This window comes from Trichomycterus rosablanca, chromosome 25 (genome assembly GCF_030014385.1).
Source record: "Trichomycterus rosablanca isolate fTriRos1 chromosome 25, fTriRos1.hap1, whole genome shotgun sequence".
NCBI lineage: Eukaryota > Metazoa > Chordata > Actinopteri > Siluriformes > Trichomycteridae > Trichomycterus > Trichomycterus rosablanca.
In genome coordinates, this window is record NC_086012.1 from 18,717,066 (window position 1) to 18,742,290 (window position 25,225).

Here is a 25,225-nt window from a genome sequence, read left to right on the forward strand (position 1 = left end):
GCGCCGCAGCTACACAGCACACGTCACAATTTTACCACCAGGTTGATAGCACTGCCTGGGATTCAAACTTAAGAGCTTGAGATCTCAGCGGTGGTGGGCTAGCACATTAACCACCCCAGCACCACTAAATTTACTGACACCTGTATGTTTTTGGGATTGGTATCAAAGATTTGAAGGTTGGCTCTTGAAATGCAGCTCAATCTGAATCTGTCCTGATAAAGATGGACGCTAGATGGTGTTGGTTCTGTGCTACAAATAGCTAACAGTTCTTACAAGCTACGTCTACGTTCAAGACGTCATTCAAATCAGTCAACCCATCACAAGATAACAGTGGAGCTCAAGAGTGTTGTTCTTAAATTTTGTACACATTTTTAGTATCTGACTTCATGCTATTTTGATCATAATTGAAGCTACTGAGACTACTGGTGCATCTACCTCGATAATCCTGAAGACAACCTCGGACCAACAGCCAGGACTCTCGGCTGCAGTTGGGTGTTTCAGCAGGACAAAGACCCAAAACCAGGACAGATCAAAACCAGTCATGCAATAACTAAATCAGGCTGAAATGCACTGGGATTGACTTTCAAACTGCAAAATAAATCTTATTTATTTTAAATGCTGCATAAATGAAACTGCACAAAGTTTCAGAAATCTTTTAAAGCCAAAACAAAAACCTACACAGCAGGAGAAATGTTAACATCTTTACAAACAATGTTTTTACACAGTTTCAACAAAAAGACTAAGTGCATGAACGATAAACAACAAGAAACGTTCTTACATACCTGAACTGTTATTAATATTAACCAACATTATTTCAACCTACAAATAAACTAAATAAATAAAAGTCAGCTGTATGTTTATTTCTGTATTTAGAGGTACGGCCCCCAGCCGAGGTACATGAGGCACAGCAGGTTGTCGTCTGTAGCCTCCTGAATGAGGTAGTGAACGTGTCCCTCGATGGACAGCGGCAGTCCCATCACTTTGTTCCTGTTCTTTATCACTCCCTGCAGACGCTGATCAATATCCAACACGTGGGTTTTGGCCTGTGAGGAATAAAATATAGAAATATAGTATACATGTACTATATGGCCAAAAGTGTCTGGACACCTGAATATGAACTTGATGGACATCCTAACTCTAACTCTATTCCAGAACCATGAGCATTAACATGGACTCAGTCTTAGTAGACAAAGTGAGATGAAGATTACCTTCTCGTTGACGATTTCTCCAAATTCGTTGGCTTGTGTTTTTGAAGGACCCTTTACTGGTTTACTCCACTCCACCAACGGATCATGGAGGAACGTCTTCAGCACGCTGAAATAAAGGTACAAAACGTAAGTAAATACAGAGAAACCAAATCCAAACGTTGAGAATGGCTCCACCAGTTTATCCACTGCAGGTGTTCAGGAGAACATGGTTTGGCCAAAATCTGCATCATTTATTACAACAAAATCCTTCTGCTCTTTCTTCACAGAGCAATTTCACACCTCTGAGATGATGGACACCTATCTAGTTCAGGAATTCAGCTGGATGAAAGCAGGAACAGGTCTGGAAAGCAGAAAAGTGTAAAAACCTCATGAGCGATTCTCGCTGGTCCCTCATCAGTCGCAGGGTCACCTCACAGGCCTGTCTGAAAAGCCCCTCGGTGCCCATCGGCCCCATCGCGTGCACCATGTTCTGAGTCAGCCGGAATGGTACCACCTCAGGAACGTCAAACGTCTCTCCCTAAAACACCAACACATATTATGCTAGTGATTACAGAGTGCAGCTCATCATATATACTGTATATGGCCAAAACTATGTACATCATGTACACAAACTATGACTTAAGTGTGGAGAAACTTCAGTGGGCCACACAGAGCCCTAAACTTAACCCTACAGAACACCTTTGGGATGAATTAGAACATCAGCTGTGAGCTGTTCCAGACTATTACTGGAAAGGTTCTTCCACTGGTTTCTACTCCTCTCACCTTGTTGAAGAGGCAGTTGAAGTCGACGTGAACACACTCGCCAGTTTGGGAGTCGAACAGGATGTTCTCACCGTGCCGATCCCCCAGTCCCAAAATGTAACCCACCATCGACATAACAGCTGTGGAGCGGCAGTAAGCGGATCTGCTGTTATACCTGCAGTGTTAAAAACACAACACACACCAGCGTTCATTACACAGCGCTGTTTGGTCCCATTACACCCGGCTTCAAGTACGAATCAGAGACGAGGATAGTACCATGAGGTGGGGTCAGGAAACGTCCTGAGGAACCACTCGTGAAAGACAGAAGGGTGTCGAGCACACAGCACGTCTTTATGCAGCTTTAGTTTCTCCTGAAGCGACGCCGTTTTGGGCAAAATCATCTTCCGAAGCTCCTTCCCCGTCAGATAGATCCCTGCGGCAGTGAGATTATGGTTACTATTAAGAACGTCCTGCACATCCTGCTACTAAAACTAAGGTCGTGTCTTAAACCACATGATGTTCACTATGTTCCATGATGGTCTAATACAAATACTGAGTGGTTAGGGACTAAGTAATTAGGGATGTGTCCACAGTGGAATGATGGTGGTGTTTGTGCACACTATGTAGTAAATAAAGTGTGATTTGGGACGTGTCCACAGTGGAACGATGGTTAGTGAACAGTGTGTGTGAGAGGAAGCTCTCACCTTTTTCCTTGTAGAGTTTGGTGAGGATGTGGCGAAGGCCGGCCGTGTTGTTTACCCACTCTATGATGCCACATTCCTCGTTCAGTGGAATCACGGCGTACGTCCGTATGTGTAAATCCCTGCGCCTGGACTCGGCGTCCTTCCTCAAACACTGTAACACAAAAGCAGCTACTTATTACACTGTGTGGTGGTTATTACTGTACAATAAAACAGTATCCTGTCGGAAGTGTGTGTGTGTGTGTGTGTGTGTGTACTTTATTAATGAGGCAGTTGAACTCCATCAGCCTGCAGTCCTTCCTCAGATCATCTTTAGGTTTACACATCATGGTGTAACACTTCCCGTCTGATCCTTTCAGAGAGATCTTCTTGGGTTTCTGAAGCGACGCCAAGATCTCAACCTACAACATGAAGATCAGAACGTTCACACAGATTCACTCTGTTGTTTACACTCAGGATCAAATCCTGCCCCAAAACCTCCCCAAATTATTATCATAATTAATGAGAGCAAACACTCACATTGTCATCGAATCCGGATAAGTAGACCCAGTGGCCGGGGAGGGCGTCGTGGTTGGGGTTGGCGCCCCCGCTGGAGGGCAGAGTCGGGATCAGGACGGACTGTAACGGGATGAGGATCTCACTGAAGCTCGTCTCCTCCACCAAGCGCTTCAGCATCTTAAAGTGGACGCTCATGCTCAGGGTAGAGCTGTTCCCGTCCACCTGATCATTCCCAAATCCCACACACACACACACACACACACACACACACACACACACACACACACACACACACACAGAATTAACATCAGTCCATGCTTTTATTCTGCTACACACATCCCATACATACAACCACAATCACATACAATATGAATGTAAATGTCGTCTTTTTTCAGAAGGATTTTCACCAGGCTTTGCAGTACGTCTGTGGGAATTTGAGCCAATTCAGTCAAAAGATGTTAGGAAGCCGCTGATATTGATAAACGAGTGAGGGGCTGACCAGGGAGAGTTAAGGCAAAAATGTGTACACATGTCCAAAACTATGTGGACACCTCACCTTGTTTGTTGTATACCAAAACCATGGGCATTCATATAAAATCAGCGATACGTAGGCTTGCTTCAGTGCCTGCATCACAGGTATTTTTGTTTGTTTGTTTGACTGTTTACAATGTACATGCTAATGTTATCTGAGCTTAAATAAGTTTAAATACACGCCATGCTGCACATAAATCGAGTCGAACTGTCCAGTCTTATCACGGGTCAGCAGAGTGATGCAGAAACGGTGAATAAACCCAGTATTCAATATAAAAACGTGTCTGTTAGAAATGGATGTGAACTGTGACCCACCGGTTTGTTACAGAGCTCCACCAGTTTATCTGTCAGTCTGTTCGCGTCTCCGATGAATTTCCCGAACGAGCTGTTCAGGCTGATGGCCTTCTTCAGGATCTCCTTACACCGGTTCATACGGGTCGGGTAGGACGACTAAAGAGTGAAAACAAACCCACAGGTAGTAAACACAACTCTTAGCATGAACGGCGGGTCACGCTACACTCTCTGTATTCCTCCACCGCTCACAGAGGAGCAGTCGTCGAGACTCAAACCTGCCCGGCAGAGCGCTCACTGACCTTGGAGACGGCGGTCATCATCCACATGGCCTGCTGTGGATAGGCCAGGAAAACCTTGGCGATGATCTCCATGAGCACGGCGAACACCTCGTCGTTGGAGTGGCAGATTCGGGAGATGAGCTGCGAGAACGCAGTGAGGAACTGGTACGGCGAGAGACTGGCGGTGTGCTCGCTGATCACCGCGTTGATTTTACTCAGATCAGCTTTCATCTGCACCCGATCCGAGCGGCCGGCTGAAACACAACAGGCTGTGTATTGAATTTGGTCCAAATGTCCCTAACTAACAAGCCCTGAATCTACAAAGTACTTGAGTTTGGTTGGCAGTTTGATTTTACCTTTCTCTACTTCGTACACCTTGGCGCCAAAGTCCAGCCAGAGCGTGAGCATGCGGGGCATGGCCTGATAAATGTACTGATTACCGAACTGAAGAGCTCTAGGAACAGGACCAAACACGGGACACGAGTTATTAAACTCATTATTATACAACTCGAGTTATTAAACTCATTATTATACAACTCGAGTTATTAAACTCATTATTATACAACTCGAGTTATTAAACTAATAATAAAAACAATAATAATAATGATTTTGCCCGACATTAATCTTAATAAATAAATAAAATTCCATACTTTCCGAAATAAGTGACGATGTAGCGGATGACGTTGCCCTGCTTCTCCATTTTGTTATCCGTCACCATGGGCATGAGTTTATCGTAATACTTGGCCAGGTAAAAGTTCCCGTCCTCCCATTCAGGTAACAGAGTGGTGACGTCCTACACAGACGAGAGCACGGGGCAGTGAGCGGATCTACTGATCTACTGAACACGGCTGTATGTATCATGGCATGAATTTATTATACTCCTCCGTACTCTGTAGATCTTCATGATGGCGTTGCTCTCCGAGTTGGCGGTTTCCTCCATGTAGCGACCCACCAGCAGCAGAGCTTTCCCTTTAATCTGGATCCGTTTAGGGTCGGTGAGGAGTTGATCCTCAGGGAAGCACTGCTTCACTCCTTTCTGTAGGATAATCAGAGCCTGGTGCACATCGCCCTGTTACACACACAGATCTAACGTTAACAAACCATCATCAGCACTCTGGAGTGGATTTAGATGTCTGAGGTATCTGATTAGTACCTTGGACCAGAGCCACTTGGCTTTTTCCACAAACAGTTCGGACAGGTGAGAGTTCTCGGCGTTCAGTAAGGCGTTGAAGGCAGTTTGATGATGACCGGCGCGTCGAGCCACTCGAGTGCTCTGGAGCCAGCACTGACCGACCTGCTCCTCACATTCAGTCCTGCAATCCATCAATAAAACCACACAACCAATCAGGACACGGAGCCGGCACACAGTGTTCCAGCATCTTCATTACTGAGGTCATCACAGGAACTCGAACGAACAGAGCCGTGATAACGAGCTGCACTTCGTTAATCCAGAGAACAACGAGGCCTGGCATCACCACAACTCTGGAACATACAGGAGCTTTTATATCCAACAGATTACACACGGAGGGGTAAACTCAACAAATCTGGACCCCAGACCCTAATCATGACGTCCCTTTAATATGAAGCCACCCCCTCACCTTTTTGCAGCTATAACAGCCTCCACATAGCATTTGTGAGGTCTGATGCTAATGTTGTTTGAGAATCAACATTCCAATTCATCCCAAAGCTGTTTAATGGGGGTGGGGTCAGGACTCTGTACTCCCTTAATAAGCCTCTTCATTTCCTAACTGACCTGAGTGACTGAATCTCTGTCTCTGATTGGCTGTGTGTGTGTGTGTATTACGAGTGTGTGTGTGTGTGTGTGTGTATTACGAGTGTGTGTGTGTGTGTGTGTGTGTGTGTGTGTGTGTATTACGAGTGTGTGTGTGTTCTCACCCCTTGCGCAGGCTGAGCAGGGCCCGGCGGAGAGCCAGGACGGGTTCTTTAGCACGGAATGAGTTTTGGGTCATGAGCAGCCGAGCGTCCCAGTTCAGCATGAGCTGGTTCATCTTCACCCCTCCGTCCTCCTTCTGCAGCTGGGTGAACGCGTGCTCCATCTCACTGAGCATGTGCAACCTGGAACCAGTCAGGAAGCAAATCAACATCGTTACACCTCAATGAACAATTCCTTCCAGATGCTCCCATTAGGGGGCGCTACAGCTGATTGATTCATCAGCAGGTTTGATGTGAAATATTAAAGTTTCAGTATCAGACCTGACGATGTACTCGTATCCTCTCTGGTAGGTTCCACACTCGAAGCTGGCGGCCGACAGAGGAACCACCTGCTCCTTCCTGGTCAACTTCAACCTCTCACAGAGAGCGTCCGAGTCCTGCTTCTTAGCCGAGAGCAGCAGCTGCCCCAGTCTCACCCCCCACGTGTTGGATTTATTATCTGCACGAAGGAAAGCAGACATAAGAGACAAACGTGAGGGAATCCACAGGATCCGGATCAGATCAGCGTTTAGGATCTACTCACCAGAGGCTAAATAATCATCCAGTAAATCCCACTGAGAGAGCTTCCACGCCGCCTCCACTCGATACGCATTCAGATCCGACTTCCAACCAGGTCTGCAGGATCAGAGGAGACGAGAGGAGAAGAGAGGAGACGTTAAAAGGAGACGTTCAGATGAGGAGAGGAGATGTTTAGAGGAGAAGAGAAGAGATGAAAGGAGAGAAAGTTAGAGGAGACGTTCATATGAATATATTGAAGTGAATATAGACGTGAGTTTGATTCACCTGTTGGCTAGAACTCCATTAACCTGCGTCATCACGGTGGAGAGCTGCCCGAGTCCCAGCATGGAATTCATCACCCCATGGTAATGTATGATCTACACACACACACACACAATTTCAGAGGGGGTGTGTGTTAGTTAATCCAACACCGTCTGGTTATACTGAGTCGCGTGTGTGGAACTCTGATGGACGTAAAATTTTATGTGTTTTTAATATTGTGGTAAATCTGTCCAGCTGAAGTGTGTGTGGGGTGTGTGTGTGTGTGGTGTGTGTGTGTGTGGGGTGTGTGTGTGTGTGGGGTGTGTGTGTGTGTGTGTCACCTGATCAGGTTCTAGCTGAATGGCTCGATCGTAGCAGGCTGTAGATTCTCTCAGCAGGCCGATACTCTCGTGTTCTAATATCTGCTCCCTGAGTGACGGTTCCTCCTTCCTCAGAGCGTTCACTCCTCTAACTCCATCCGGCTCGTGCATCGCTGCGTACAGAGCCTGACACACACACACACACACACACACACACACACACACACACACACGTTAAACACTCAGGTCTAAGATCGAAGACATGATTATTATTATTAGTAGTTAGTTTTTTACCTGTAGGAAGGAGAGGTGATCCTGGATGCTCTGGTTCTTCTCTCTGATGAAGGACTCGAAGTGCATGACGGCTCTGGTGTACGCTTTAGAGCGGAACGATGCTTTAGCCAGAACGTCCTGAGGAATTCGGTTCAGGAAGGAGACCACACACTGATACTCACTGTTCTCCACACCTGATACACAAACACCCCCCATCAGCACCAGTGCACACATGAGATCACATCAGTTCAGATCACATCACACAAGATCACATCTAATCCAATGTGATCTGATGTGCTCTGATGTAATCTATTATGCAACGTGATCTGTTATCTTATGTGATGTGATCTGATTAGATCACATGCTTGGGTGTCCACATACTTTTGGCGATGTGTATGACTGATATTATTGTAATGAACGTGCGTGACTCACCGCCGGCCAGCAGGTGGTGCGTGTCTCGGCTGTGGCGGCCGGAACTCTTGGCCGTACTGAGCGTCTGGAGTCGGTGGCGCCCCCACTGGGTCAGGTGGTCCATCATGGAGAAGACGGTCTGAGTGCTGAGCTGGGTGAGACTGGAGGCGTTCTCCTCCAGCTGAGATAAGCTCGGCTCGTCCTCCTTCAGCACCGCCATGATCTCCTCGACCACCTGCAACGGGAACGAACACGAGCCGAGCGTGAGAAGTGTGAAGGTGTTCCTGAGGAACCTCGAGAACAGGCGCGGTTCAGACCTCCTGCTGCTCGTCAGGCGTGGATCCCAGCAGGACGTAGAGCAGGATGTGCGGCAGCAGGTAGATGGTCACCCTGTAGTCGTGTTTGATGATGAAGCTGCAGCAGATGAAGACCTTGCTGGCGAGCTCGTGTCTCACCTGGAACACCAAAAACATCAGGAAACTGTTCTGATCTGTGTGAGCAGGATGTGGGTTCGGATAAAGATGGAACGGAATGAAAGACCAGATCGTCACACCTTGCTGATGAGATATCCGGCCCACGTGGCGGACCAGTCCGAGAACTTACTGCCACGGGTACTCAGGTAGATGGGCTTGGTCAGTTTGGACCAGTTCACCACCTTCTGAGAGCTTTTATATCTGAAACCAACACGGAAAAGCACAAGAACAACATTCAAACCTTTTCAGTATATGGCCAAAAGTATGTGGACACTTGACCTTCAGCTTGTTTGACACCCCGTTTCCAAATCACAACCAGTTACGCACTCAAGTTGCCCCCCTTCGTAGCTATTACAGACCCCATTTTTTTGGAAAGCTATCCAAGATTTTGGAATGAACTGGAAGTCCGGCATCAGTGAGCATCCATACAACTGCTGTCATCGTTGACAGAACAGCCACAAATTCCCACACACACGATAGTTCTATGAGCAGGAGGGATCTAGACATCATCACGGCCGGCCTGACTGACCTGCTGTTGAGATGCGGCTCGAGGATCTCCTGAACCTGTTCTGGAAATCTTCTCCAGAGTCTGCGGCCGGGCGAGTCCGTCCGTCCCTCCCGACACTCGTATAAAGAAAGCAGCTCCTGTAAAACACAGAACCCTGAGGTGCACCACAGAACCCAGAAGTCCAACAGCCGTGTGTGTAAACGTGAGACGTTTCTGGATCTTCAGCGACGGAGACTGGCAGAGAGCCAGACCGCGTACGGGGTCCACAGACGGTGTGTGGAACGGTTTCCTCACCTGCATGGCGTACGCCGCGGCGTCCTGCGCTCTCACGTTATCCGCATACGCCAAGAAAGTTCTGGTGATCTCGGTCAGCAACCCGAACGCAAAATCTGGATCCTCGATCCCGCTCTGTACACAGAGAACCGAGAGAACGGGTCACTCACTAAGAACCAACGCTGTGTGGTGAGTAACCGCAATGATACTGACGGTGAAGACGGCTCCGCTGCGCTGAGTGTGTGAGGTGTTCAGGTCCAGTCGGCCGGGGTCGATGGCTCCCAGTTCCCCCAAACACTCTCCACACAGTAACCGCGCCTCTGCGTTCACATCCTGACACCCCAGCAACAACACCGTCACCAACTCGGAGAGAACCGGTTCCACTAACTCACTGTCCAGCACCAACCTCAACACCGCAGCCTGTACACACACACACACACACACATTATATACACACATTATATACACTACCACACTACATACACACACTTTATAAACACACAATACACACAGTACACATGCAAAATATATACACACACTCAATATACAGTGTATCACAAAAGTGAGTACACCCCTCACATTTCTGCAAATATTTCATTATATCTTTTCATGGGACAACACTATAGACATGAAACTTGGATAAAACTTAGAGTAGTCAGTGTACAGCTTGTATAGCAGTGTAGATTTACTGTCTTCTGAAAATAACTCAACACACAGCCATTAATGTCTAAATAGCTGGCAACATAAGTGAGTACACCCCACAGTAAACATGTCCAAATTGTGCCCAAATGTGTCGTTGTCCCTCCCTGGTGTCATGTGTCAAGGTCCCAGGTGTAAATGGGGAGCAGGGCTGTTAAATTTGGTGTTTTGGGTACAATTCTCTCATACTGGCCACTGGATATTCAACATGGCACCTCATGGCAAAGAACTCTCTGAGGATGTGAGAAATAGAATTGTTGCTCTCCACAAAGATGGCCTGGGCTATAAGAAGATTGCTAACACCCTGAAACTGAGCTACAGCATGGTGGCCAAGGTCATACAGCGGTTTTCCAGGACAGGTTCCACTCGGAGCAGGCTTCGCCAGGGTCGACCAAAGAAGTTGAGTCCACGTGTTCGGCGTCATATCCAGAGGTTGGCTTTAAAAAATAGACACATGAGTGCTGCCAGCATTGCTGCAGAGGTTGAAGACGTGGGAGGTCAGCCTGTCAGTGCTCAGACCATACGCCGCACACTGCATCAACTCGGTCTGCATGGTCGTCATCCCAGAAGGAAGCTGACGCACAAGAAAGCCCGCAAACAGTTTGCTGAAGACAAGCAGTCCAAGAACATGGATAACTGGAATGCCCTGTGGTCTGACGAGACCAAGATAAACTTGTTTGGCTCAGATCGTGTCCAGCATGTGTGGCGGCGCCCTGGTGAGAAGTACCAAGACAACTGTATCTTGCCTACAGTCAAGCATGGTGGTGGTAGCATCATGGTCTTGGGCTGCATGAGTGTTGCTGGCACTGGGGAGCTGCAGTTCATTGAGGGAAACATGAATTCCAACATGTACTGTGACATTCTGAAACAGAGCATGATCCCCTACCTTCGAAAACTGGGCCTCATGGCAGTTTTCCAACAGGATAACGACCCCAAACACAACCTCCAAGATGACAACTGCCTTGCTGAGGAAGCTGAAGGTAAAGGTGATGGACTAAACCCAATTGAGCACCTGTGGCGCATCCTCAAGTGGAAGGTGGAGGAGTTCAAGGTGTCTAACATCCACCAGCTCCGTGATGTCATCATGGAGGAGTGGAAGAGGATTCCAGTAGCAACCTGTGCAGCTCTGGTGAATTCCATGCCCAGGAGGGTTAAGGCAGTGCTGGATAATAATGGTGGTCACACAAAATATTGACACTTTGGGCACAATTTGGACATGTTCACTGTGGGGTGTACTCACTTATGTTGCCAGCCATTTAGACATTAATGGCTGTGTGTTGAGTTATTTTCAGAAGACAGTAAATCTACACTGCTATACAAGTTGTACACTGACTACTCTAAGTTATATCCAAGTTTTATTTCTATAGTGTTGTCCCATGAAAAGATATAATAAAATATTTGCAGAAATGTGAGGGGTGTACTCACTTTTGTGATACACTGTATATATACACACATTATACACACACTCAACATATACACACACACATTATACACACACTGTACACACAGACACACCATATAAGCACAATAGGCAACATACATACCATATACACAATTCACACCATACACATGCACTATATACACACACACAGTACACACGGACAACACACACACAGAATACACACCAAACATACCATACACCCACAACCAAACCATACCACACACACACACAAAGCAGTTACGACTAGTTTCTTCCGGCTCCATGAATAATTTCATTCGTATGTATTTTATCAGATTGTGTGTGTGTGTGTGTGTGTGTGTGTGTGTGTGTGTGAGAGAGACCTGGTTCTTGTGCAGCATCTCCTTCAGGCTGGTGAGGGCGTGGATCCGGACGTCCACATTTTCGTGCTGAACGGCCCTCATGGAGCGCTGCAGAGCCGCCTGCAGATCTGAGCTCCTCGACGTTTGCTGAACACAGATATAGAACACGGATCAGTGACAGATCAGATCCATCAACACAGTCGCTTCAAAATGTCATTTCAATTATCAATGTTAGGCCCTTGTGTGAGGCCCTTAACCATACATCGGCAAAACCTGCATCTTTAATACACAGATAAAAATACACAAGTGCAGCGTGAGGTTCTGTGGTAGAATCCGTCACCAGGGCGCCCCTGTCCTGTTCCAGTATGACTGTATCCCAGGGTCTGATGAGTCGGGGGTTTAGGATCTATGGTGGACCTCGACCCCGTCACACACCTCTGAGTTAAACGGTACAGAGAAGTGCTGCGGTGTTGAATGTTGTATTTTTCACCTTTCTGTAGTCCTGCAGCACCTTGTGGACGTCCTTCAGCTCGGGGTGGTCAGGAAGGAAGTAGATTTCATGAAGAAAGTCCTCCACCTCCACTCTGGAATAAAGATAAAAAGATTAAAACTCTCCCTCAATCCACAACCTCTAAGCAGTCTGATACACAGAGACCAGCGTTAGAGACGGGGCGGGGTCACCGGCCTGGCAGGACGCTTTATAAACACAGTTGGAATATGATGACGAGGTGTATGTAAACTTCCGACCCATCTATGAATGCAGTGATGTGGCTCCTCAGGAGTGATGAGTTCCAAGAACCCAAACAGGAACCAAACCGAACGTAGAGGACGTACCTGTTCTCCACGATGAGGTAGTGCATGATGACGGCCGTCTCTCTGGGCTGGATGGAGATCAGAGGCAGAAGAGCGACGATCACGTGGCTCAATAACGGCCCCAAATAGGACGAATCCAAGGAGCGCACGAAACAGTCCCAAGTCCTGCGAAAAGAAGCGAACGATCAGTGGAACGTCCAGGTCACGTCTTTTTATTGACTGAACGTTAAATAAAGAGTCAGAACTGACTGGCAGCAGAGCTGAGGGAAATCCTCTTTATATCTCAGGCCGGTTCTCAGCGTGGTCATCATCTTCACCCTCACCGAGCTGATGTGCTTGGAACCCATCAGCTTCATCAGAGCCATCAAACTGTTCAGAGCCTTAAAACAGAGAACAAGAACGTAAAGCTTTTATTATCAAGGACGCATTTGTTCCTCAGTGCTCACGCTGTTCAGGAAAGGAAAACAGACCCACCATTTTCTTCTTCTCCTTCTCACCAGTGCTGGAGCTCAGCAGCTGCATGTTGAAGAACGCCAGGATGCCCAGGAGCTTCGGCTGCAGGTAATCCGCCTTCGTGACAACAGAAATAAACGTTCCTTGTAAACGCCGGGCAGTGGCACAGCGATAAAGCAAGCTAGCCCAATAACGCCGAGATACTGGGATCCAGGGTCTAAATCTCAACTGCGCTATCAGCTGGTTGGGCGTCCGCACTGACAAGACTGGCTATGTCTAAGCTGTGGTTGGCCAAAAAAGCCTAGTCCAACCTGGGGGGTGCGCCCTCATGCCAGTCCAAGCCCAGATGAAATTAAAAGAGTGGCATCAGGACATCAAGGTGTAAAAGCAGTGCCCAATCAAATATGAGGACCAGAACTGTGACTAAAGCAGATGATGAAAATATGATCATGGCACCCATAAAAAAAATCAATCGTTCTTATTATCAAACAAACATCTAACGCTGGACTGAGGGGCGGAGATTCGTACCATGAGCTCTGGAGAGTTGATGTCTTTGGGTCCCTGGTACGGATCGTCGCTGGAGGCGAAGGAGGCGAGGATGGAGAGGCCGTTGAAGACCTGCTGGTAGTTCTCTCCTAGTCTCAGCAGCAGCTCGTTGTGAAGACCCTGAAAATCCTGACGCAGCAAACTGCCCAACTCGATCTCCGTCTCGCTCTGCACGCCAGGACAGAAGGTTCAGGAGGTTACTTTAAATAAGAAAGTGTGTGTGTGTGTGTGTGTGTGTGTGTGTGAAGCCCACTCACCTTGAGGTAATGCAAAGCTCTCTCCAGCTCCTCTTTGGTGCAGGAACACACCAGATGAGAGAAGATGTACTTGAAGTTGTTGATGAGGATTTCCCGCCGGTTCACGTTGAGCTGCTTGGCGATGGTGCGGATCAGAGCCGACGCGGTGGGGCTGGCTTTCGCCGCCAGGTACGGGAGGAGAACCTGCAGGGTGCGCTGTAATCAGAGACGACACGACGTCACAAAATAAGAAGATACTATTTAATGGGGCGGGGCAGGGCGGGGCGTGATGCAGGGTTGAAGCTCACGTTGAGGAAGCGGTTGAGGTCGGGGAAGTCGAACGCGTGAGCTACGTGGGAGAGGATGTCCAGGGCGAGCTCTCTCTGGTGAGCAGCCTCCTCCTGCAGCGCCTCGCTGCTCTGATCGGGGGTACAGCGCAGCGCCATCACGTGCCGGGAGTGTAGCGACTCCACCAGGAACTGCACACACACACACACACACACACACACACACACACACACACACACATTAAGCAAAATCAAAAGGTCACTGGTTTAAGCCCCTACCTCTGCCAGGTTGCTGCTGTCAGGCGGCTACTACACACACGTCAGATGGGGCGTGTTAGGTACGACCCTCCTCGGTCAGTCATAGTACATATGGAGAGACACGCTGTGCCAATCTTGGTCATCCACTACTGGTGCTAGCACCTCAACCGGACAGCATGGGTCTGTCTAAGTAATCCGTGTATAAGTAGAGCGTCTAAAGAATGTGATTATGACTCCATGTGTTATTAGAATCCTCTGTACTGAGGAGCTGATCAGTGGTACCTGACAGACGGGGTTCCGGTACTGACTGAAGAAGGACTGTAGCTTGAGGTTCCGTGCTGTAGCGAGAGCCTGAATCTCGGTGTGAGCCACGACCGACACCTGAGTGGATTTGGAGAGTAAACAGTGCAGCAGGCGCAGCAGAGAGAACGACACCAAGCTACCCTCCGCAAACCTGGAACATCAAAGAGAGAAACCAGTTCGTAATTACACAGAACTGGGAATGTAGGGTTAGGGTTAATGGTGGTGTGTGTACCTGCCGATCTCCCCCGTGGTGAGGATCAGAGTGTGCTTCAGATCGTTGCTCCTGGATGTTTTTGCGTTGGTAAATGCCTCCTTCAGTCGCGACACCAGCAGCTGAGGAGCAGGAGAACATACCAACACAATAATATGTTTGTACACATGAGCCAAAATATTAGGACCACAAAATGTGCATGGCGACACCCATTCTGCATCACTGGTGAGGGATCTATTAGATGTGGATCTGATGGTGCGTGTGAGGGATCTATTAGATGTGGATCTGATGGTGCGTGTGAGGGATCTATTAGATGTGGATCTGATGGTGCGTGTAACACCTAATAATAATTAGGATGGGTGTCCACATACTTATGGCCGTACAGTGAAGACTGATCTGTACCTCTTTGAGGAAGGAGTCTCCGTTCCAGCTCTCCAGCAGGTTCCTGATGTTCTGGCTGAATGACAGTCGAACATCCAGATGTGGATCCTCTATAAGGTTGATGAGCGTGCTCAGGAGAGATCTGGAATCGGCGTCACCGCTGCTCACGTCCATGTGCCGGCAAAGGTGGTGGATGTTCTCGATAAATGCTGAACAACAGAAGATAAACACACACAACAAAGATACAGGGGAACTGAGCATATCTCACAATCAACAAACACATAAATACATGAAACCCTTGAATGGTGACTGACTGGCTGACCTCGTTTGACCTCGGGTTCCTCTCTGGGTAGGAGCAGCTGGAGGAAGGGCGTGAGGACGGTGGCAGCGACGGAGGACGGGCGGGGCGAGTGGGAGTCGGACAGTCTGATCCGGTCACTGAGGAACACGGGGGGAGAGGAACACGTCCCCTCAGGTAGGAGGTGGAGCTGCGAGCTTTCGGACAGGCAGCACAGCAGCGGGGCGCAGACGGACGCCATCTCAACCCTCACCCGGGTACTGGAGTCCGCCAACCTGTTCCTAAAACACAGAGGGGGTGCGGTCAGACTTTCAGGACAACCAAACAAGCTTGAAGAACATCTAGTCTAAGCCTACAGTCTTATTCAGAGCATTGGTGAGGTCTCACATTCGACATTCTGATTCATTTCAAAAGATGGGGTTGAGGTCAAAGCTCAAGCCATAAACGTATCCTCCATGTGTTCAGGTCAGATAAATGGCTCTCTGCTGCTCCAGAGTCCAACAGTGGGGCACTTTACACCACTCCAGTTTTCACCTGGCACTGCTGCTCATGAACAGATGTTGGTTCCAGCAGTAGTTCATTAGAATTAGGGACTCGGTGCTGATGCTTGAGCAGGTCTCTTTCTGGCAGCTTACGGACTATATGGCTGAGCTGTTGTTGCTCCTAGATGTTCTTACTTTACAATAACAACAATAATGTACAAAGTGACGTACGTGAGCGTGTTGTGGAGGGCGTTGTAGGATTTGGAACCCAGCCGATGAAGCAGTAGGGGTAACCCTCTAACTGCGCTGACCCGCTCCAGCTCGCTCTCGCTCTGTAGGGTGGAGCGATAAACCGCTATACGCCAGTCAGCACCCGTCTGCTTGGGGAGGAGAGCGAGGAGAAGCACACAGCGAGCTCGAGTCTCAGCGGCTATACGGCAAAAAAAACCCACACAAAAATACAGTATACAGTAAATATCGCCATACATCAGAGAATCGATTATCTGTGCATCCATGCATCACGATCCGATCACGTGACCTACTCACAGTGAGCGGGGGCGACCTCCTGCGCCAATCCCGTCAGGCTCTCAGGAAAAGCCGCAGTCCGATAGGCCGAACTGGAAGAGTGTGTGTTTACCCAGGGAACCGACAGCAACCCACACACACTGCGGTACAGCCCGGCGTCCATCTGAGCGTTAACTGAGAACCAGAGAGTTCAGGATCAGGAATACAGAACCACACGTTAGTGATGGATCTACCCAAAAAAACAACAGCATCCACCCACTGGTCATGTACACGATGGCGTCCAGGATCCGGACTGTTCCCTCCACCAGCGGCTCCAGATCCTCCACGCCGGCTCTCACCATCACTGACTGACACAGATCCACCACCTGAACCAACGTCCTGGGGTTCAACCACACCAGCTTCTGAGAGTGTGTGGGTTTATCTCCACGGTTCAGCTCACACCGAGCACTACACAAGAACAGCACACAGATACTCTATATAACCGGAAGTATGTGGACACCCCTTCTAACTACTGACATCAGGAGCTTTAGCCATGCCCATAACAATTAATTTTTAATTATATCACATTTACTAGTAACATTCCTGTTCCGACATGAATGTGCAACAGCAAAGGGCCTTCCCCAACCTTTAACAATGGGTGTGGCTAAACCACACAAACTTAGGAGGGGTGTCCACATATTTTTGCCTATAATGAGTAGATTCATAACTAGGAGAGCAGATAGACAGAAAGAGAGACAGACAAACAGAGAGACAGAGGGACAGACAGAAAAAGAGTGAGAGACCAACAGACAGAGGGACAGACGGGGACAGACGGAGAGACAGACAGAAGGACAGACAAAGATAGGGATAGGTGGCTGGACAGAGGGATACACAGAAGAATGTACAGACAGACAGACAGATGGTCATGGGGCTGAACTACTTCTCTGATATAGAGTATGAGGGTGCAGTGGTACCCGGAGCAGAGCGCACTGAGGCGGAGAACGATGACCACGCCCTGTAGAACACACACACACTGCTGAGTCACGTCCGGTTCCCTCAGCTGGGTGAGAAGTTCCTCCAGGCGATGGTGTACAGCAGCCCACAGCTCACTCCTGCTCCTCATGTCCACCTCACTACAGGAAGAGACGTGAGGTTAGTGATCCTGAGCCTCAGGTGGAGCTACAGAGCACAGAGAGGAGCAGGAGAAGGATCGGGCGTACCTGGGTAGAGTCTCGGCTGGAGAGGGCAGGAGGGAGAGGTGTAATCTTTTAGCTGGGATCTCCTCGTCAGATCCACTGGGTTCCTCCAGATCACCCACGTCGCTCTGCAGCTCCTGTAGAATCATCAGAGCTTCTGCCTTCAGAGCCGCACTCAGATAGCCCTCCACATACTGAAGACAACCATCACAAAGAACCCGGAATACACATTCATTATTCATCATGATCATATCAATATTGTTAATAATGCGTGAGGTGAGACGTGTTGTGAGGTGAGATGATGTGAGACATGGTGAGATGAGATAAGGTGAGATTAGATGAGGTGAAGTAAGTGAGGTGAGACATAGTGAGGTGATGTGAGATGTGGTGAGATGAGAGATGAGGTGAGATGATGAGAGATGAGATGATGTGAGACATGGTGAGATGAGGACCTCCTGGTGCGCTCGAGCTCCGATGGTGCTGATCATGGTTTTGCAGACGTCAGTCACTCGGCTCTTCCGTATCGACGCCGCGGATTCGTACCCGAGCGGAACGCACTCCAGCACGAAGCAGAAGACCTCACACAGCGTCGTGCGCACCTCCGTCACCCTCACCCTCTCCAGAGCCCCGCCCATCATCAGGCCGTGCACCTTCTCCATCAGCAGGTCCAAGTGAGCGCGCTCGAAGCGTCTGTGCGCACCTTTCTCACGTCTGAACACACACTGTGAGAGGGCCTGGAACTCTGCGCCGTACGTACACACCTCAGCGTCCGCGCGGCTCGTCACCGAGTCCAGCAGCGACAGGTAGGCAGCGAAGAACGCCTGGGCGTGGCTTTCAGGGAATCCACCCAAAATAACGATGAGCCTCAGCACGGCCATGGATACGCCCGTTAACCTGGGGCCGCCGTGTATCAAAAGAGCGCAGGAGACGTCCCAGATCTGCCCCACCTCTCTGGGGAAGAACATTCCCTGGAGGACGTCGGTGAGGATAGTCAGTGCGGTCGCCAGCAGGGCCTGGGCGGAGGTGCTGGAGGTGAGCTGGAGGACAGAGGGGGTGAGATACACCACAGGATCGAAGGAACCGAGGCGAAAGCGCTGCACCAGTACAGGCCACGGCGCTGGGTCTACACCGGACAAGTGGTCGCTCAAATCCTGCGCTAAACCTATCAGCTCTCTGCCCAGAGATCCGAACAGGGCGGGGCTCTTGGCTCGGAACAGGTGGAGCAGGGAGCAGATAACAGCAGCGATTTTTCCATGAAGGTCTCCGCATTCAGGAGCGGCAGCGATCCGCAGCAGACGAGTGATGATCCACTTACTGAAATCTAACACACACACAGAGGAAACCATCGTCATACAACACACCGCCGTCCTGTTACACTAAACACACCTAACGGTACGCACCGCTGCAGGCGCTCTCCACGTCTCTGAACTGCTCGGACTGACAGGCCGGGCTGATGAACATGAGCGAGGAGGATTTAATAATGTGCTGGACGAAATCCAGCAGCATCACACAGGCCGGTTCTGAACTGCTCTTCTTACTCAGCTCCAGCGCCACTGAAACAACAACAAACAACACAATAATCCTTGGGCTGGACCTTTTTTGGCACCCAGTTTAGATATAGCCATTTCCCGTTTCGCTCTGGCCAGAAAGGGGATCATACCAACGATCAGCCATGACATTCAAACCACTTCCCTAATATCGTGAGCGTTCCCCATCAGCTGTGACCCGTCACACATGGACTCCTGTGGTATCTGGTACCAAACGTTTGGCAGCAGATCCTGCAGATTTAGTCATATCACGTGCCCTTACACTGATACACTACTCACCAACGTCCACATCCGTCAGGATCCGGTCTATAAACTGGCACAAAATCTGTCTGGGTTTCTGCACAGCCTGGTTATACTCCACTGACGTAGCACTGTAAAAACACACAATTACACACATCACATTCCAAACCTGGATATATCCCATTCCCCATATGCACGTTACCAAAGAGGGCCATGCGTCCTCCAATAGGTGTGAAGCCACTTTTCTACAAAATACACTGCTGGATTCTTACAGGTGGCATTAAGATGTTTGGAAGAACACACTACACACTCTGTATTTCTCCACCACTTATTCTAGTACCTTGACCATACGGTTGGACTACTGCCACAAACTCACTCAGTCACACTTAGAGCAGCCAATTCACCTTCTGCGTGTATCAGTGTGTGGAGGAGAAACCGGAGCACCGAGAGGAAACCCACAGACATGGAAGAAACTCCTCAGACAAAGTGAGGCAAGAATCAAAGACATGTTCAGAGGACTCTACACCACCAGCTGCACCCAACAGATTCATTAACAATTAACTAACAGGATTGTTTCTGAATATATTAAAATAATAATCTCGTTAATATGATAAATAAATAGTTACCTGGCTAGCTCCTGTAAAGCAGGGATCATAGCTGACATCTCCAGTCCCTGCTCCATTTTCACGTTTTTATTTATTTACAGCCCGAAGATATCTAGTTCAAATATTTAAAAACATTAAACCCAGTCATTAAAATAAATATATCCGTTTTTTAACACTTTCCCAGGTGACAGTGAATAATAATACAGTTTAGCATGAGCTCCCTCACGAATGCCTCCATTATTTTCAAAACTATTCCCCTCCAACTCTCAGGTCGCGTCTCAATCCACATCCTATTGTCCTAGTCAGTGCGCACGAAAGTTGAAACGTAGGAACTGTTTTAGTCCACTATATAGTGAAGTCGGGTGTATTTTGAGACGCAACCGTAGAGCCAGTGTACGGCGGCTTTGAAGGAGCAATTCTAATTACAAAGCGCGAATCTGTGGTCGTCACGTCGATGTAAACAAGAATCGAACAAATGAAGTGTTTAAATCTTCAACAATAAAACATATGATTTCTTACACAGTAATGTATTTGGGTTTTATTTTATTTTATTACTAGGATAAATACGCTAAAAATGTCTGTGGAGTAGATGAGGCAACGGCTGTGTATCAAACTGCATGCTGTTTTACTAAATAGTTTGCCTAATAAGTGCACTACTGCTACATTTCTTCGTTGAGTTTGACCCCACTATGAAGTGAGTAAGAATGTAGTTTGGGTTATAAGGGATATTTTAATTTAGTAAAAACTTAAGCATCATAGCACTAAACAGTGTTTACATCATAAATATTGTGTTTAAATCTTCACACCCTAGAATGTGATTTGGGACGCGACCTGCCTACAGTAGCCGAGAGATACCGAAACTAGACTCAGCTGCTGTAGTTTCAGTTTTGAAATGTGAATAAGGTTTAAATGGTCAATAAATCGAAATGGGAATTACTAAACTAGCAGAATTGATTCGTAATGATGCTCAAGGATCGGTATCTTACAAAGAGATCGGCGATTATACTGGTAATAATGTATTAAACCACCTTTATGTCAGTAATGATTGGATTTGTGATTTATTAGTTTTATTCATTTACACTCATCACATGCTTTTACATCTTTAACCTTGAATCGCATTCAAAATCCTTAATGTTTTAATAATCAAACCTTCAAGGAAATGAAGTGGTAATCATTTATAATGGAAAGTGATCAGTAATTGTAGACTTTACCAGAGACCACTGTTCCATGTGCTTTGTATTTATGTATTTATGTATAATTGTTAATACAGATAATTTTGGGATCAGATCTGAAGCTGCAAAGAAATGAATTTAAGTGACTTCCCTGACTGATCATCTACCATCTAATTCCTAAGATCCAAACAGCACTGAGGAATCAGGAAATCGTGCCACAAAGTTGATTTATGTTTATTGACTTGGTGTTTCTTTGCTTTAGGGAAAATAATTGCTCTCGATACGTCCATTGTGATGAACCAGTTTCGTACGGCTGTTCCCAATCTAAAACTCAGGTAAGAACTGTGCACCCTTAACCAGACACACTGTGGTGAGATCCAAACACCATCAGACCCTTCACCTGCAGAAGAGGTCAGATCGCTTTTCTTGCCACTGTCCAAGCTTCCAGCATGAGTAGTGGAGGAACACATGGGGTATAGTGGGATCCTCCTCAGTGTGGTACGCCTCTGTGAGAGATTATGGCTGGTTCTTGTGGAAGTGGTCATTAGTTTACACGTGTTTAGGGGTTCTGGTGCTAGTCTGCGGCCCTTATCGACCTTGTACTGTGTGTGTGTTCTCCAGTCTCCAAGGCCTGTTGTACCGCACACTTACATTCCTGGAGCACGACATCAAGCCGCTGTTTGTGTTTGATGGAAAACCTCCAGAACAGAAGAGAGCGGTGGTGAGGAAACATCTTATGGTTGGAGGTTATTTTAATAACAGGATTTAATTGCCATTATTGACGTGTTCACATTGAAATCCTGTTTTCATTTCAGCTGGAGAAAAGAGCTCAGAACGCAGGATGGAAGAGCTCACATCGCTCAAACGCTGGTACGTGGATCCACCGGAGCTCCTGAGCTTCCTTACACTGTCCTGTCCACAAGTATTTTGGGCTCCCATGGACAGCATGAGCACATCTGGCTATAAAATGTTCAACCAAAGTTACTTACAATTGTGACCTAGTTCAATCCAAGCAATTGCGGTTTAAGGGCCTTGCTCAAGGGCCCAAAAGTGGCTTAAACCAGCAACCTTCTTATTACTATCCCAGTACCTTAACCACTGAGCTAGGCCTAGCCTAGAATTAGAAATCTAGAATAACGGGCACACTTAAATGATCAGATATGAGTTTTACCTGGGTATAAATGATGCATGCCTAATTCTCTTTGTCTTTGATCACTATTAAATGATGTTTTCCAGGGGTGCCAATATTTATGAAGGAGACTGTACACTAATATGCTTCATATCTTCTCTCTGATTCTACAGTTTCCGCCCAGACCCTGGACGTCCTTCGTCTCCTCCAACTTCTAGGTGTTCCTTGTGTCACGGTAACTGCATGTTAGACCCAGACTGCAATCTAACAGGTTCATTGTGGGTTTCCTGACAATAGTGACGTCTCTGTGCTTGTATAAATAGGTCTAGTTTGACTGGTTGGTTAACCACAACAAGCAGGTCTGCCATAAGTTACTGGTAAAACACAAGTGTCCTCAGTCAAGCAGGTTTTACACTGCCATGGACTTGAGGATGGTGTGAAAGAAAGAAGCTCCTGCTCCCGTCTGTTCCTGTGATGCTTGTGATCAGCAACGAACTCTGCGCTTTAAAGAGACAATTTTAGAGCTTCTTTCCTGCCGGGCAGATCATAGTGTAAAGCTGGCTTGACTGTGGACAGTATAATCCATGTTCCAGCAGCTTTTAATTCATGGCAGAACTGTTTTATTTGGTGAATTTTGGATAACACCTGATTGCCAGGATGAAGGTCCTTTAAGTATAAGGTGAGAGTTTGGGTTTCTCCAGGATGGTCAAACTAACCCTATTTATATGATCACAGAGAAGTAACACAACCAAATGGATCATCTGAGCTGCTGTCTGTATATTTTTGACCTGGCAGTTGTTTGGATTTTTCTGGTCTATCATTTGCTCAGTATTTATATCCTTATATGAGAGGGAACAGGCGGGAACAGGCGATGACGCTTGGGTTTTTCTTTGCTCCAGGCTCCAGGAGACGCGGAGGCGTTTTGTGCCCACCTGGTTAAAAGTGGTCTGGTTGATGCTGTGGCATCAGAGGACATGGACACCCTGGCGTTCGGGGGAACTGTTCTCCTTCGCCAGCTGAAAGCAAGCAAATCCAGGTAAAAATACCAGTTCAGAAAATCTCCTTCCCTAAAAGGGCCTTCCCTAAACTCTTGCTGCTTTATATAACTGATGTATTACATCTGTTAGCAACTGTTCTGGCTGAAAATCATGAATTTAGTAATTAGAAGGGCGTGTAAATGTAAATTGCTCACTTGTTGGTGCCCCGTGTGAGGAGATTTATTTTGTTAAATGATAATGGTTATAACACTGTTATAAATAATATTAATATAAGCATGTTTTCATTTATATTTATATTCATTTTATGCTGACAGTGAGGTGACCGAGTACTCCTTACCAAAATTACTGGACGCTCTACAGCTCTCGCAGAAGGAGGTAAATCTGTTCCATCCATCAGACGAATCAGTTTTTCTTCTTTTGTTTATATCTACCTGAATAAAGAAGTATAAGAGATGATTTCTGTGATCTTCTATAAGCAATTCTTCTGTAATTACGTCCTCCTGCATTGCCATTTATGACCAGCGGGGGCGCATGGAGGCACAGATGATTGACAGTCACCTGTTATCGTCTCATTGAGCTTTAATTCACTCTTCGTTCTGTCTTTATATCAGCATGTCCACATACTTTTGGCCTGATCTAACAGCAGGGCGTGTTCTGTCCCAGTTTGTAGATCTGTGTATATTACTGGGGTGTGATTACTGTGAGAAAATAGGCGGTCTGGGTCCCAGTCGAGCGCTGAAGCTGATTCAGAAACATCGAACCATAGAGAACGTGGTGCTCAACATCAACAGGAAGGTAAAACGTTCTTCTACTCGCTGTATCTCCAGAAGTATTTGGACGCCCCTTCTAATGATTGACTTCTGGTGTTTCTGTGGTGTTGGTCTGTAGACTCACCCGGTTCCGGTGAGTTGGCAGTACCAGGCTGCACGCCGGCTGTTTTTGCAGACTCTTGAGTCCGACCCCCCGTGTCTCCAGTGGAAGGAACCCGACGAGGAAAAGCTGGTGAACTTCCTGTGTAAGGAGAAACACCTCAGGTAAATATTTATCATTCATTAATAATTCAGATCAGATTAATAATCAGTCTGTGATATTAAAGGAAGCGGTGATTTCAGGGTGGAGAAGGTTCGAGGGCGGATGGAGAAGTTTCGGCAGAATCTCACCAGGAGAAGAGAAGCGAGAGAGGAGGAGAGAGTGGAACGGAGACAGACCAGCATCAAGGAATTCTTTCCTCTAACACGGAAAAGACAGGTGATACGTTTATTATTATTATTATTATTATTATTATATTATTATTATTATTATTATTATTATTATATTGTTATTATTATTTTCATTATTATATTGTTATTATTATTATTATTATTATTATTACTACTACTATTATTATTATTATTATATTGTTATTATTATTTTCATTATTTTATTGTTATTATTATTATTATTATCATTATTATATTGTTATTATTATTATCATTATTATATTGTTATTATTATTATTATTATTATTATTACTATTATTATTATTATAATAATAATAATAATAATAATAATTATTATTATTATTATTTTATTATTATATTATATTATTGTTATTGTAATTCTGTGTATGCTTCAGTCTGCAGATTCTGATCCAGGATCCAGTAACAGAAAACGTCCAAAATCTAAATGATTCTCTTTGTCTTTTGGACCATAAAGATTTAATGTAATTTTAGTTCTAACATTTTTATCCTGTTTTACTAATATTATTATCATGTAAAGACACAAAAAAATTCTGTTGTTCATACGTTGTGTCTAAATTTCTGATTTGTAAATATAATATCTCTCTCTTCTGTGTCTGAGTTTGATTTATTTTATGATTTTTAAAGAAAGATGCAAGAATGAACTG

At 46.7% G+C, this 25,225-nt stretch overlaps 2 protein-coding genes across 2 annotated transcripts; one reads left to right on the top strand and one right to left on the bottom strand.

Moving 5' to 3' along the window:
* Positions 1 to 639: 639 nt before the first annotated feature.
* Positions 640 to 20,192, bottom strand: atr (ATR serine/threonine kinase). The gene is made up of 47 exons (XM_062987395.1): positions 20,063 to 20,192; positions 19,476 to 19,567; positions 19,050 to 19,202; positions 18,102 to 18,970; positions 17,674 to 17,843; positions 17,428 to 17,586; positions 16,734 to 16,921; positions 16,496 to 16,648; positions 16,181 to 16,379; positions 15,492 to 15,748; positions 15,191 to 15,378; positions 14,810 to 14,910; positions 14,557 to 14,728; positions 14,038 to 14,208; positions 13,751 to 13,945; positions 13,476 to 13,661; positions 12,969 to 13,064; positions 12,744 to 12,874; positions 12,516 to 12,659; positions 12,172 to 12,265; positions 11,703 to 11,828; positions 9,435 to 9,641; positions 9,243 to 9,356; positions 8,970 to 9,085; positions 8,521 to 8,641; positions 8,285 to 8,422; positions 7,989 to 8,202; positions 7,578 to 7,750; positions 7,305 to 7,469; positions 6,988 to 7,079; positions 6,728 to 6,819; positions 6,466 to 6,643; positions 6,148 to 6,327; positions 5,405 to 5,564; positions 5,141 to 5,320; positions 4,902 to 5,044; positions 4,608 to 4,705; positions 4,273 to 4,505; positions 3,995 to 4,129; positions 3,170 to 3,370; positions 2,908 to 3,051; positions 2,654 to 2,804; positions 2,226 to 2,382; positions 1,971 to 2,124; positions 1,574 to 1,725; positions 1,209 to 1,314; positions 640 to 1,043 (listed from the first exon to the last, which is right to left on the bottom strand). The coding sequence occupies exons 1-47, from the start codon at positions 20,116 to 20,118 to the stop codon at positions 870 to 872; spliced, it is 7,878 nt and encodes a 2,625-aa protein (XP_062843465.1). The 5' UTR covers positions 20,119 to 20,192; the 3' UTR covers positions 640 to 869.
* Positions 20,193 to 20,897: 705 nt separating this feature from the next.
* zgc:110269 (probable flap endonuclease 1 homolog) lies at positions 20,898 to 25,173 on the top strand. Its single transcript, XM_062987715.1, has 11 exons — positions 20,898 to 21,049; positions 21,476 to 21,548; positions 21,835 to 21,934; positions 22,029 to 22,083; positions 22,516 to 22,577; positions 23,242 to 23,378; positions 23,655 to 23,715; positions 24,004 to 24,135; positions 24,229 to 24,374; positions 24,453 to 24,588; positions 24,956 to 25,173. Exons 1-11 carry the CDS (start codon positions 20,968 to 20,970, stop codon positions 25,007 to 25,009), a joined length of 1,038 nt encoding a protein of 345 aa, XP_062843785.1. The 5' UTR covers positions 20,898 to 20,967; the 3' UTR covers positions 25,010 to 25,173.
* The last annotated feature ends 52 nt before the right edge of the window (positions 25,174 to 25,225 follow it).